Here is a 15,648-nt window from a genome sequence, read left to right as displayed (position 1 = left end):
AGGACTTCTAATTTGGCTGCTTGGATAATTTACTGTTGAATTATACTTTTTTATTTTTGACGAGCAACAATTTAAAAATTCTAGAATACTTGGTGATTATAACTTAATCATTGAGCATATGCTGCCACCTAGCACAACTTCTCAGAATAGTTTAACAACAGAACAGAAAACAGTTCCTTCTTTTGGACAGACCCTCATTTACTATTTCAGTAAAAAATATTAAAAAGGACTACACACTCAATTATGAAATAGAAGCTCTGCAACTTCAAAAGCACATACAAACAAGGTTCTTGACATTTTTATCTTTTACAATACATGGAGACAAATCACTTTGTTCTCTGGCAATTCTGTTTCATGTTTAGGATCTAAGAGGAGGTAGAAAGCAATTTTCTAATGAACTTCTTGGTAATGTGCTATCAGAAACAAAATAATGTCTGTTTCACATAAAGGCCCTTGGCCCCCCTATGGAATTAAAGTTCATAATGAGATTGTTTCACCTCCTAATTCTGATTGTGCATGTCACCGCTGCCTAAAGAAAGAGATGACTGGAGCAAATCCAGCACTAGTTTTGCAAATTGTGTACTTACTACATGCTAGGGCATTGTTGTTTCCAATTGTGCATCCTTTCTCCACTTCAATGGAGAGGGAGAAAAAAAAAAGTCTACAGTTAGGAGATTTCCATCATTCATGTGAACATGAAGTACCTCAGGTTGAGCTATCCATACTGTCCTCTGCCCAACACTATTTACTCATTGTTAACTGTACAAACTAGGTACTATGCTTAAAGTCAGGGAAGCTGCTGTAAGAAGTCAGTTAGATAGTCTCACTTTGAACTCCACATAAAGTACAGGTCAAAATAAAACATTTAATAAATAATCATAAAGTGAAGTATAAAGTGATTTTTTAAAAGAAAAATAGAGGTAAAATTAAAAAGGGAAGATTTTACATACTTAAAAAGAATAAACATTATTTTAAGAACTGAGAATCAGGAAGTCGTCTATAAATGTCAGCTTTTCTCCTTGGAAAATTTTTGAAAAGAATGAAAACATTAAGGGTAGAAGACAATGAAAGTCAGTACAATAGGTGCCTGTGCAGGCAGGCTTTTTCTTTTCACAAAAGATATTTTGGAAAATTAAACATGCTATAAATTAGATGGCCACATAATTTACTAAAAGAAAAAGCCTTAAAAATTTTGCACAGATAATGAGTATCAATATTGCAAAAATAATACCAGAGATTTATAAACATTTGAGAATCTGGGATGTGTGCGTGGCTCAGTCAGTTAACCATCTGACTCTTGGTTTTGGCTTAGGTTATGATCCCACAGTTCATGGGATTCATTTCTGTGTCAGGCTCCAGGCTGACAGCATCGAGCCTGCTTGGGATTCTCTCTGCCCCTCTCTGTCATTCCCCTGCTCGCACATTCTCTCTCTCAAAATAAGTAAAGTTAAAAAAAAGAGAGAGAATCTGTTGAAACCTGTGGACTCCCCCCTCCCCCTGCCCAGAGACACACATATAAACACCAATTTACACATAATTTCAGGCAGTTATTGGATCCCTGAATTCCTAAATCTCAGTTAGGGAGAGCTAATCTAAGTTATTAAGAATCATAAAAATGATGGCTCGAGTTACTCACTGAACAAATGGGTAGTGAAGATATGATGGTGAGCAAAAAGCTTCCAGATAAATGGAGGAAATAAGAAACCTCTCTCACATTCACACACATATACTCTAAGCAACTATTATAAGAGCTAAAAAGTAAATGGAGTTACAAACGCTTATAGAAGAGATAAAAGGATAAAGTCAAACTCAGTTATCCTGAGAAAATAACAAGTGAAGTAGAAATATGAAATGGACTAATGAGAAGAAAAGGAGTTTTGGGTACAAGGGAGAATACGCGCAAAGGAGGAGTAAGAGTGCGACGCTTCCTAGTAGAGGAAGGCCAGTGAGGCTGAAGTGGGGTGTGGGGTGGGAGGCAGTGGTGTACTAGAAGGGGGAGAGGGGACTGGTCTTGTTTAGGCAGATTTTTACCAAAAGCAACAGGAAGCCATCAAATAGGCTGTAAGCAAGGGAGTCATGGGATTAGGTTTCTATTTTGAAGCGAGCACTCACTCTAGCTGCACTATGGAGATCAGACTAGAGGGAGAGAAGAATCAAGGAAAATAGTTGGAAGGCTAGTAAGCAGTTCTGGTCAGAGATGTAACTTGAACTGGGATGGGATGGTAACGAAAAATTAAGATGGGATTAAGATAGTGAACTCTTTTTCTGATACATTTCTTCCTTGGAGGAGTTATTTCATTTCTTTTACCAATTTTCTATGAGACGGTTTCTCCTAACTACTATTTAACAGTAATGACATTAGCCATTTATCTGTCATATTTGCTATATATATATATTTTGTAATTGGCTGTCTTTCTTAAATTTCAGGATATTTCTCATTTTTATATGGACAACTCTATGCTTGTTTTTCCTTTTGTAAATTTTCCCTCCCATTTATTTTAAATTATAATGTATGTTTACAAATATATGCTAAGATCTTCAGGATTTCCCCCTTCAATGTATCTGTACTCCACTGCCAAGTAAAATCTAGACTCATTAACCTGGAAGTAGGGCAGTATGTAATATATTTTAGTTTAATTTCTTACTTCATCCACACGTTCTCATCAATGGAGAGTTACCTAGCCCTATACTACCCAAGGGGGTCCCTACTACCATCTCGTTTTGGTTTACACCAGTCCTTTTGCCTGGAATGCCTTTTTCCCTTCAGTGAATCACTGACTGCAATGCCAGTCTAAGATCCTTAAAGACAAAGAATAATCACTTCTTTAGCCTTCTTTGGAAACTTTTCTGCACTACTTGTCTTTCTGGGCATTATTCTATACCATAGGCGGGTGCTGCTTACCCTTTCCTATCTGAGTTGCAACCTACAGGTTGCCTGAAAATAGAAAGTATGTCTACACACAACTGTGCAAGGTGAACAGTAGATCATGCTCATAGCAAACAGAGCCACTGAATACAGGATAAAAAACCTCCTTTGCATTAGCTGGGAGGTCCTCATTTGATTCTTGCTTCTCCAGCTTACTTTAAATCTTCAGATGTCTTATGATTCCTTAAATAGAACCAGAAACTGGAAAGGGGATAGCGCTAGAAATGGTAGCCTAGTGACACAGACACGATACGTCAGCAGTGATAAGAGCAAATACCTGGTTTCAGACTGAATTTAAGAGAGAACGAGAGAAGGGGAGTTAGCGAGAGCAAGTATAAACAACTCTTTTTCAAAATTTTGCTGTAAATGAAAGGAGAGAAATGGGACAGTAGTTGCAGTAAGAAACATGGTATTGAGTGTACCTCCTTACAATCGACACGATCTCACTGTAGATCAGCAATCTCTTAGTATAAACTAGAGTTCTTAACCTCCCGCCTTCACTTTCAGCACCCGATAAAAGGCAGGTAACGCTTAATGAGAGTTTATTAGCTGTCCAGCACCGTGCAAACACTTCCCATATTCCAATTAACTGCTCACAACATCCTTGCGAAGAAAGTAGGATCAAGAGCTTCGTTTTACAAACGCGGACAGTTACCATAAAGATTAAATGATACTCTCAACGTCTCAGAGATAAAAATTCATGGGGCGCAAGGGCAAGAGACAGGTCTCTTGCTTCAGCCACCTAGGAACCGTGAAGGGAAGTTACTGTGACCAGGCTCCGAGTTCCGGTAAACCTGCCTGGGCCCATCCAGCGGCTCCTTCAGCCGCACTCCTTACCCTCGCCCCCAGGAGACCACGCGCCTGTCAGAAAGACCCAAAGACCCGTTCGTGGGGGGAGGGAGGGTACTAAAGGGCAGTCCCACAAGTTCCCAGACCTCGGCGCCTACCTCGTTATTGAGGTTTAGACTCCCCTGTTGAGCCATGGTGGGTTCAAGAAGCGCTGCGACCAGCACGTGAACTCTGCGAATCAAATCGCTGTTGCGTCGCCACGCCCCTCTACGGCACGCTCTGTGGCCCAAAACTCACCGACCAACCTTCCGCGACGACGCTTGAGGAGAAGGGAGATTGACTCTTTCAGGGACAGAACGGAAGTGAGTGAGAACGACTTCCGGAGTGAAGGGCTACGCGCCGGAACTGCACGTTCCTATGGAAACCGAGCCTGCGCAGGTGGTTCAGAGGAGGCTCGAACTGTTGGCAAATTTGGAAGTTTTTTAAGATGCTTATTTATTTTATTATATTTGTTGGTAGACTTGGCTCGGCTGTTAAATACCTTGTTTTTGTGTCCCAGTGGGGAGTGAAAAGACGTTTTATGAAAGGAACAGTTGAGTGACCAATTTTTGCACCGAATTTTTAACCGGGGTTTGTGAACATTCTTGCGCTTCTCACAAGAAGCCCTAATTAGATGCAGCTCTCCCCAACGCCCCCCCCCCCTGCCCCCCAGGCTCACACTATAGCTGAAGCGTGGACCTATTTTTTCTGCATAGTGTAATAAGGTTTGAATTTAGGTAACGAACGTTTAAATAGATTTAATACTAATATAATAATAGTAATAGCTGTTTAAGTAGATTTAAATAGATTTTTCCCTTTAGGAAAGGAAACAAATAATTGAACATTTGAGGAAAACTTTAAAAGCACGTTTGCAACTGCCTAAGGGAATGACTGAAGTATTTGCCTGCAGGTTGAGGAGACATTAAGGAGTAAATCTGAATTAGATAATCTTTGAATTAATACTTAACACCTGGTAGTATTGATCATTAAAATGGGTCAGAGGCTGGGGCAAAAGCTTTACATGAATTATCTCCAAAATACAGACATGCGATGAGATAGGAACTATTCTTATTTTACAGATGTGGAAACTGACTTCGGAGGAGCCAAGTGTCTTACCCATAGTTTCCTAGCTGGGGCCAACCACTGCCACAGCACTGAGGGAATGGTTACATAAATCTGCGGAGCCCAGTGCACAATGAAAATGTAAGACCCCTCATTGAAAAAGTAGGAAAAAGGTGTTTTTCTTTTTTTTTTCATGTCTTGCGTGGTGTTTCTTGACCTGTCCTTTGTTTTTATTTGGTATGTAATGTAGTGTTCTGTCAAGCACAGGCATATTGGTGAATCTAGTGCAGACCTTTACAGGTGCCTGGGACCTGTACCCCAGGACTCAGGGTGGGATGCATGTTTTGTAACAAGATGGCAGCAGTTGCTGAGCAGAGGCAGGAAAGTGGGAAGCCACAGAATCCAACTGGAATATGTGGGAGGCAAGACCAAAAATGACCCAGGACTAAACCCTTGAGATATGTTTCATTGTCACACTGGACTTCACTTACAAAACTCAAATTCACAGATAAAATTGACAATTTCAAGACTGATGAAAGAACATTTAAGCTAGGCCTCCTTAGATGCCTCTGTCCAAAAAAGACAGCTGTGTCCAGAGTCCGTGCTCTTAACTGATGATTCTGTATTCAAATTACATTAACTCAGACTTGTATTGTGGTTGTTTTTTTTTTTTTTTTTTTTTAGTTTATTGTGTGATTTGGGCACAAATCATTGATGGTTGACTTCCTCTTTGAATAATGTTGCACAAAGGTAGTTTTGCCATTAATAAGCCATACACTAAATTGTAATTGTCTCCTTAGTCATCTGTTTCTCTTTATTAAAGCTGAACTCCTGGAATGTAATGGCTTCTTCAACCTAGGTAGGTAGTAGGCACTCCATACATAAGTACATAGGAAAGGGCATCTTAAAGATAAGTGTAGAGCTTTATGGAAAATATGTATTTTAACTTGGGACAAGGTGTTTTTATGATTCCATAATAATTCAGAAAAAGTATTCTTAATATGAAGTTTGTCTGTAGTTCTTAAAGGCCCTGTAGTGTTTTCTCTGGATGACTCCTCTTGTCCAACACTTCAATCTTCTCAGGTTCAAGGTTTGTTTTCTACCTTTTCTTGGCCCAGGCTCTCTCCTTTGCCTTTCCACATGCCAGATCTGCTTTCTCAATGGCTACTTTTCAAGACTGGATTAAGTTCCATCCGTCCTTTTAAAGAATCCTTTCCGTAACTCCCAACAGAAGTTAATTTTTTTCATCAGCACCTCATTTTTTATATTACTTACAATAGTCTGACTTGAAATTTCTTCTGTAAAAAATATTCTCATACATTATAAGCTTTTAGCAACCTTAGATGCTCATTTTAAACTACTAGTAGTTTTCCATTGTCCCTGATACATCGCTAACAAGTCAAACCATTTCCCCCTTTTGATGGTACAATCTCAAAAATTATCTTGATTCTTTGCAAAGATGATTCTACTAACCTGCTCTTTTAAGCTACATGCATTTCCTCTAGTAATAACAATGTATTTGTATTAATCAGGGTACAAGTTTCTCTGGAAAGCAACACATGAAAACACCTCTTCCTTTTATTCCTGAAGTGTTGACCTGGATCAGTTAAATGCTGCCAGATACATGAAAGAACAATTCTATTATCATTAAAAGCAACTACTGTGAGACCTCTTACCTCTTTATTACAGTGTTCCAATTAGTGGAAGTAAGGATCCAACAACATGTTCAATGGGAATCAAGTTTTCCATTTTTAGGTTTCTCAAGAGTTTGTCAAATCACACTACTTTTGTCTATGTGCGTTGCCATAACAAAATAACACATATGGGGTGGCTCAAACAACAGAAATTATTTTCTTAGAGTTAGGAGGGTACAAGTCCAAGATCAAGGTGGCATCATGTTTGTTTCTGGTTGAAGTTCTCTTCTTGGCTTGCAGTGGCCGCTTCTTGTTTTGTCCTCATGTGGCCATTCGAATGGACACACCTGGAGAGAGACTTTTGTGGTATTTCTTGCTTTTCTTTTAAGAATACCAATTCTTTTGGATTCAGGCTCTACCTTTATGACTTCATTTCATCTTAGTTACCTCCTTAAAGACTTTGTCTTTAAATACCAACATTTTGGAGATTTTAGCTTCAATGTATAGGTTGGAGTAGGGGTAGAGGACACAATTGAGGCCACTTTCTTTGAGAAAAGAAAATTACCTAAAAAGTAATCTCTTCCAGGCACCTGGGTGACTCAGTCAGTTAGGCATCTGATGCTTGATTTTGGCTCAGGTCATGATCTCAGGATAGTGGGATCGAGCCCTGCATCTGGCTCTGCTCTGAGCAGTAGCCTGCTTGAGATTCTCTCTCTCTCTCTCTCTCTCTCTCTCTCTCTCTCTCTCTCTTTCTCTTTCTCTCTCTCTGCTCCTGTCCCTGACTCATGCTTTCTCTAAAGACTTTTAAAAAAAAATTTAAGGCAATCTTTTCCTTATCTAACGTGCCCATTGATCTCTGTTTCTATCGTTAGATATTGGGTAACAATTGATATTAGGACATTTGCTAAGTGAAATAAGCCAGACACAGAGGGACAAATACAACATTAAATATGTACATTATGAATTGAAAGCAGTCATATTCAAAGAAGAAAGGACTGGAATGGTGTTTGCAAGGGGTTGGAGTGAGGGAAATGTGGATGGACAGGTATTAGTCAAAGGGTACAGAATTTCATTATATAAGATGAATAAGTCCTAGAAATATCTATGAAGCATAATGCCTATAGTTAACAATATCATATACTTAAGAATTGCTATGAGGATAGTTCTTATGCTGAATGTTTTATCCTCAAAAAAAAAAAAGCATTAAAGAGGGCAGGATAAACTTTTGGAGATGATGAATATGCTAATGGAATAGAGTGTGGTTATGGCTTCATGGTATATACTGTGCCTACCTCCAAAGTTATTGAGTGTGTTAATTGTGTACAGTTTTTTGTAGATTAATGTTACCTTAGTGAAGTGCTTTAAAAAAAGAAAGTTATGGGTTGGTACTAACAAGGTGATTGTAATGCTCCACCTTTCTCTTACTTGAATGAGTGGGTAAAAGAGAAGTTTTGGGGAATCCTTTCACTTTTTAAAAATGTGGTGTAATTTATAATCTTTATAATCTGATGATTTTGTACTCAAATTACATTTGAACAGTTAGTAATTCACTCACAGCAGATTGTAGTATAGCTGGGTGTTTCAGTGCCAACTGTTAACTACTGCATTAAGTTTTTGGTTTTATGGCTCTGCACTTTGAGTTCTCTATCCCTGGATGGCAGTGTTGTTCTCCAAATTTGACACTACAATTGAAATTTGGAAAGGTAGGGGCACCTGGGTGGCTCAGTCAGTTAAATGTATCAGACTTTGGCTCAGGTTTTGGGCTCTATGTTGGCAGTGTGCGGCCTGCTTGGGATTCTTGCTCCCTCCTATCTCTCTGCCCCTCCCTTGCTCATGCTTTCTCTCTCTTAAAATAAATAAGTAAAACCTTTAAAAACTTTGGAAATGTATAGAAAGCAATCTAAGTAAATGGCTTATGACAACATTTTTTAAATTAGAAAGAAAACAGTTGAATCTATCAGATTTTGTATTTAGTGACTAAGATTAACTGCTCAGTTTTTAATTTTTGATTTGAAGTGAATTGCCAACAACAACCAACCCTCTAGGTGAACTGCTAATGGGTTTTTTTAAGATTCAACTTTATGTGTATGTATATATAAACACACACACACACACACACACACACACACTGAAGAGCGTAATTGGTTAGTATATAGAAGGCAGGTAATTTGCAAGTTCCTAGGCCAATGTGTTTACTAAATTAATCCTCTAACAGATTGCTTTTTGCCTAGATTTTATTTTAATTTTTATGGAGTGTTTTGAATAGATTTGTTATTATATCTGTGGGAAATCTAAAGAAAAGTTTGTATTTTAGGAATTTTAGATACTAAAATTTGAAAAAAAATTGGTTAATGTTACATAATCAAATTTTACAAAATCTCAGGGAATGAGCTGACACTGAGTTAGCAATTTAGTATTTTGGCTAAGAGGTTTAGCTCTGGAGTCAGACTATCTGACAACAAAGTTTAATTCCATTTTTTAATAACTGTATGCCCTTGAGCAAGTTATGTAAGCTCTCTGTGACAAGTTTCCCTTATAAAAATGAGAATGATAATCAGCCTCATAGGATTGTTGTGATGATTAAGCAAAAAGACAGTGTAGTTTCTTAATGAATATTTACCTCTCAATAATTTAAACTGCTATTATTTTCCATTATCTCATTTCATCTTGACAGAAACTTTGTAAGATAGGCATAGTACGCAAGAGGGAGTCGTGTCTTATGAATAACAAATATTCCTGAGGTCAGAGAGGTAATAAGAGGGCAATCCAAGTCTCTTGACATAAAATCATTGGTGGCAGTTTTATAACAACTCCATGATATGAATGTATAAACTACATTTATAATTTATGACTACCATGCCATTCTTTCCCATTCATCTAATTATTTATTGATTGTTCAGTAATTAAAGACTGAATACACTTTATAAACTATAAATCCCTTCCTATATATGATTTGTTTTTTTTAATTAGTTTCCAGTTAACCCAAGATAAGCTCAAGATTATGCAACAAAGCCTATAATGATTTAAGTTGAGAAAACATTATTAAAGCCCTGTATATTCACTTTAAATTTATGGCTGTGGTTCATTTTAATCTACATTGTGGAGCATCTATTGTGCAAACCAGTGTACTGGTTTCAATAGGAGATAAATGATTAAGTCGTTGTGCTCTCCATGTTTACCATGGACTTACGGAATAATGACTTTAATAATTCCAATGCCAAGACCAACTATATTGAGTGCCATATAAAGACTATTACAGGGAAGTGAGAGAAAATTTGATTAGAAGACTTCCTAGAGGAGATAGGTTTTGAGCTCTATTTTGAAAGAAGCGTGGCCCTTAAATAGGCAGCTATAGAATAGGGAGAGAATTCTCAGCAAAGGAAATTAGTCATATAAAAGCAAGGTGGCAAAAGACATTGTATTTCATGAAGTAATACAAAGGATTTGTCACACTTTCTTAAAGTTTTTAAAAACATTGTTAGGCATAGAAATTAAAACATTTTAAATTTCTTAAGTGTATTTCCCCAACACACCCCTTAAAATGATAGTTCTCTTAAAATTACTGAAATTTGTAAAAAGTGAAGCAAAATCTTTTAAGGCAAAAATCATACTTTATGAATCTTAATAGACTGGGAGAAGCAGGTCTCGAAATACCTGAGGATTTATACATTTGTAAGTGACTGAGTAATATTTAAAGGATATTTTGCTGTAGTTATATTTAAACAATGAGATGGAAATTTGGGACAGAATAAAGTGAATGGTGTAAAAGCCTGTTCAGAGAAAACATTTTTTATTTGTAGCAGATATTTCGGTCACTTGTCCATTGAGGCCGAGAGAGTGATAAAGTGTATAGGCTGGGGAGTTGCCTTTAGCTGGTCATTTAGCCTCTCTTTGAAGGAATACCAGTTTTGTTTCTCGTGAGGATTAGGGTTAGAGAAAGAAGCTCTGTTATTTTCCCCAACTCCTACTCAAGATTCTCTAAAGTGCTATCTCTGCTTCTTCACTTTTCAGCTGTTCCTCAAAGCCCTGCTGTTTGATTCCCTGTTACCACTCCACTGAAACTGTGTTTGTCACTGTTACCAGTGACCTCCCAGGTGCTCACTATACTTTTGATTGTTCACAGTATGAGATATCACCCCTTTCTGTTGCTGGGATTGACTCACCTGAATGTGTTGGCTGAGCCAGTGACCCCCTTCCTCTTTTGTCTTCTCACATTTATCATTGTCTAAGCTAGAAGCCTTGCCAAATAGATGGACTATGTAGAGGTTGCTTCATGCTAGACTTTTTCATACCTTACCTTGGTCATGTGAATACTATTGATTCAAGAGAATTACCCAGCCCCACTGGTGATAGTGCTGGACTTGAGATCTGCCTGTGTTCATGTCTGTAACAACTAGTTTAGAGCGCAGGGAAGTTCCAAGCAAGGGCCAGGGTATGGGAGAGGTCAGCTCTGGATGCAAGAAATGAGGGAAGGGGCAAGAATTTTTCTGGAGAAAATTTAAAATTATTTACAATCCTGACTAAAGTCAACCTGCTTCTATTATCACCATGCACTAGAAATGCTAAAAAAAATTAAAAAAGTGATAAAACTCTCCTCACTGAACAAATATTTTGTCTGCTCTAAATAATTACCACAGTTTTACTATTAAGTTTAAAAAAATGTAGATGTAAGCCTGAAAATTACCACACTTTTATTAACTTTAATAAACGTATCTTATATGAAAGTAAGTTGGAGAACTGCCAGGTATGTAATTGGCCTCTGATACACATAGTCTCAGATACCTATTCGGTAGTAAGTTTGTGATTGTCTGGAATCAGCTGAGCACACTTTTCAACACAGCTGATTTGCAGTCTCTGTGATACTATATATTCCCACATTTAATAGCTGTTTGGAGTAAATGATAGAATAATAGCTGTGAATTTTGTAGTTCTCTATTTTTTTTCTGATGTGAAGTTTTAGATGAGGTGTATCAGATTAAAAAATTTGCAGAAAGCTGGAATCATCCTTGAATGTTGTACCATGAAATGCCAAGCTTTAAAATCATTTCTTGAAAAGAGGCATACAGGAAATGTGGAAAGTGATATGAACCATGCAACACCAACAAGTGAATAAAGGTAAGAGAACGGACATTCACATAGAAAAAAGAATCAAATTTCAGAGAAGAACGGGAGAAGAAACAACAGAAGATGCTGGTATTACATTGCCATTAGCAGAGCCGAATAGCAATAGGTGAATGCCTCAAGGGTTTTCACTAAAAATGGACGCTTGCTTTGAAACAGTGGATTAAATAAGTTTCGTTATCCTTCAGCCAGTTTCTCTGATTTTTGCAGAAGAAAAAAATGTGTAGTTGTAACCAGTATTATGATAAACCAGAAGTTTATGATGAATTTTAATGTGAAAATATTTTAGTGGAAATATTTTTAACTGGAACCATTTAGCATACATCCTGAAGAAACAGAGACACGGATAATATTACAGTTTCTGGAATTTATTGTGAATGAGATTATAATGATTCACTGCCAAATATTTTCTAAGGTTTAAGACTTAGACTAGTAGCATATAGGTACACGTCGCTTCTTGTGAAAGAAACATCAACATTAAAATTAACTGAAAGTTTTCTCGAGCTATAAATGAAGAGAAATGGACAAATATGGCTATATTATCTATTAAACACGAATATATGAAGATCAATTTTGTATAAAGTTTTTGATAAATATGCAGAGAAGTTCAAGCTTGAAAATAAAAATAATAATATTATCATTGAATACTCTGACAGACCAATATCTAGTAATAAATTTTCAGGTTTGTAGTATATTAATGTAGTTAAAAAGTATGGTTTCAGTTGAGGAATGAGCATAATTCTGACATGAATATTGATTGGTATTTTTATTTACATTAGTGAGTAGATGAAAGTGAAAGTAGTGAAGATATATGCTGAAACTTCATTTGTTCATAAATGAGAAGAGCACGTCTCACTGAATTGGCTATGGTTTTTGATTACAGGAAGAACATTGCACTATCCACAGTGAATGACGTAGACAAAGCAAACTTTTAAACTTAATCTGTGTTGTTAAAATTTTCTCCTTCGTTGTCATAAGGTTAGGGTCAATCAATAAAACAGTTAAGCAAGCCCTGATTTGTGGTATTTGCTCTTATTCGAAGTGTAAGTGCTCCCCCAGTGTTACCTCTTTTAAGCTGCTAAGGAGATGTCCCTGAGTGGGGTGGAGATCAGAAGAGATTTGCAGTAACACACTATTTTATGGAATCCACCATGAAGATCAATCAGTCATAAGCTCAGGAATATAGGTGATAGTATGATGTAGTAAAAAGATTAGGAATGTTATCCATTTTTTATTTTTGGGTCTCTTTTGCCTTTGTTTCTAATATAATTTATTAAAGTTTATATAAATTGACTGTTAACGATGCCTGTGTTTTACAACAGATTATATTCTTGTTTTTTTTTTTTCCTTTTTGGTGTATTTTTACTCATTGAGGGAGCTCATCTACCCTGAATATTTCAACTTTCTTTTGAAACATTTCCCAAATTACATTTGGCATAAAACTTCACATTGATAGATCTGGCTAGGAAAATGGTTCTCTAATGAAATACATTTAGAATTTGTATGATTCATAATATAAAGTAACATTCATAATGTAAAGTAAATCCTATGATAATTCTAATGTAAAGAACCCTCTCAATCATGTTTAAATTAGTTCTTTCCAGTCTCATTGGAGCATAAGTCATATCGTGTTGTAGTTATTGAATCTACTGAAACTTTGTATACTACTTTGGGAAATATTGTCATAAAAGTTGTAAGTCCCCAATATGCATATATATCTGATCCTTCTTTTTATCTGAACTCTAAAACTCAATACCCAACTGTCTCATACACCCAGAATTTCTTCAAGATTGTATATTCAGTATTAGGCTCATTGCTATGTCAGTGATTCAAGTCAAAGGCCAGTGAAGCACACTTATGGTTTGAAAAGTTGGGACTATTACTTGTTGCAATGTGGAAGAATGTACAACATAGTGAAGTGTAGGATGTCTCACTGAGGGGATGTTAGAACTTACAGGATTTGGATTTAGTCTGAGTAATTTTGGAGAAGATCTAAGGAAGCAAGGAATAGCTGTATATTGGGTATTTTCAGAAAGCAGAGGGAAAATCTATGATTAGGTATCTCAATAAATTTTATGTATTGGAAGGGAGTGAGGATAAAGCTGCATTTGGTAAATAAGTAGTAGTCACTCATTTTGGCTGAGGGAGGGGAATATTTGGTATTTTGTAGGTTTCATGATGATTATCTTTTTGTCTTAGTTATGGTCTCAGTGTTGCTTTGTTTGATGTTCATGTTTGGTGAGATTGTTAGCATCCACGAGCAGATCATAGCTTCGCTGTAAATATGAGATGGATGTGTAGTAACACTTAATCCAACCTGTGAGTTTCAGAGCAGGTCACCTTATCAGGAGCTGCTTTTTTCCTCCTCTGATTTTTTTTTTTTTTTTAACCGTACTTCTTTGTTCTGTCTTATTTACTGGCACAGTCTCAGTCATCTAAACAAGAAACATTTGGTTAACTATAATCTCTTATGTTCTTATCCCTGATATTTTAGTAGATTATTAGCCACCCATCTCTCAGAAGTATCTGTGAGATGTCTTTCCAATTCATTCCTGCTCCCGTTGTGTCACTGTTAACATTGAGGCCCTCTTTACTTCTCACCTGAACTCTTATAATTGCCAGCAAACCTGCTTCCTGATTTTAGTTTTACAGCCAAGCATAAGCATGTCACTCGCTATTATCAGTGTTCTTTCCTACATAAGATTATGTAGGGGCGCCTGGGTGGCTCAGTCAGTTGAGCGTCCAGCTTCAGCTCAGGTCACGATCTCACAGTCCGTGAGTTCAAGCCCCGCGTCGGGCTGTGTGCTGTCAGTTCAGAGCCTGGAGTCTGCTTTGGATTCTGTGTCTCCCTCTCTCTCTGCCCCTCCCCCACTCACGCTCGGTCTCTCTATCAAAAAATGAATAAATGTTAAAAACATTTAAAAAAATAAGATTATGTAGTTCCTCTACTTTATAACCTTTAATGGCTCATTTTGTTTATACATTTTGTTATGCATAGTATAAGCACCTAGCTTCCATTTAAGGTCCTTGACAATGTGATACATCTTAACTTTACCATCTCACTTCATACCAGTCCTAACAGTCGCGCTGTATGATCTATGTCCCAAAATTTATTCAGTAAACTTTTGTTGAAAGTCTTTATTGTGTGCTTTCACTGGACCTGTTATCTTCTTTAAATAACTTTCAAAATTATATGGCCAATAGTGTGCTTGTTTAGTATCTGTCTCCTTACTAAACTCTAAGCTTAGTGTCAGCAGGTGCCAGGGGTAGTTTGGCTACCTATTTTACTCTCTAGCATCTAGCAAAATACCCAGGCTATTAATAAAGACTGTTGTGTGATTTTTGTCCCCCAGAGTTATGTAGCAGTGCAGGCTGAGACTGAGTACCTGGTTGTATTCAGAACATTTTAAACAGAAAAGAGTCAGACTTTCTGAATACCCGACTATTATTAATAGTAAAAGATGAATAAAAAGTTGCATCAGTGTGAGCAAAATGGCAGATTGAGCAATGGATTAAATGAATCCTCGGGGTGCCTGGGTGGCTGAGTCAGATGAGCGTCTGACTTCTTGATTTTGGTTTAGGCCATGATCCCAGGGTTGTGTGATTGAGCCCTGCATTAGGCTCAGTGCTGGGCATGGAACTTGCTTAAGATTCTCTCTCTCTCTCTCTCTCTCTCTCTCTCTCTCTCTTTCTCTCGCTCTCGCTCTCGCTCTCTCTTCCTCTGCCCTTCTCCCTTGCTCACATGCTCTCTCTCTCAAAAAAAAAAAAACAAAACACATACACATAAAATCCTTAAAGAAATGTAGAATTTAGGTAATACAGAATGACTGTAGGTTAAACTGGCTTTTTGACTCAATGTTGCATAGATCCTGAATATAAGAATTCTAAATTGATGTACTGAGTGAGATCTTTTCAAGGTTGAGCAAGCTAAAATTTGATGAATAACTAGATTTTGCCAAGACAATATTTAGCTAGATTTAAGATCCATGTAATGGAAATAAAAACGTTTCTATATCTAGTACAGTTGACCCTTGATAACATGGTAGGTGTAGGGACCCCAACCCCTACACATTCAAA

At 37.1% G+C, this 15,648-nt stretch overlaps 1 protein-coding gene across 1 annotated transcript in view; it reads right to left on the bottom strand.

The window, feature by feature from the left end:
- The window catches only part of SRFBP1 (serum response factor binding protein 1), a 67,523-nt gene extending 63,486 nt beyond the window's left edge, over positions 1–4,037 (bottom strand). Inside the window, exon 1 of the mRNA XM_043586123.1 lies at positions 3,874–4,037. Coding sequence (XP_043442058.1) covers positions 3,874–3,909 — 36 coding nt within the window. The 5' untranslated portion in view covers positions 3,910–4,037. The remainder of the gene's footprint in view (positions 1–3,873) is intronic.
- Positions 4,038–15,648: the final 11,611 nt, after the last annotated feature.

The sequence above is a fragment of the Prionailurus bengalensis genome, chromosome A1 (assembly GCF_016509475.1).
Source record: "Prionailurus bengalensis isolate Pbe53 chromosome A1, Fcat_Pben_1.1_paternal_pri, whole genome shotgun sequence".
NCBI classification, from domain to species: domain Eukaryota; kingdom Metazoa; phylum Chordata; class Mammalia; order Carnivora; family Felidae; genus Prionailurus; species Prionailurus bengalensis.
Note: the sequence above shows the minus strand (reverse complement) of the source record. Positions and strands in the feature narration are given on the sequence as shown.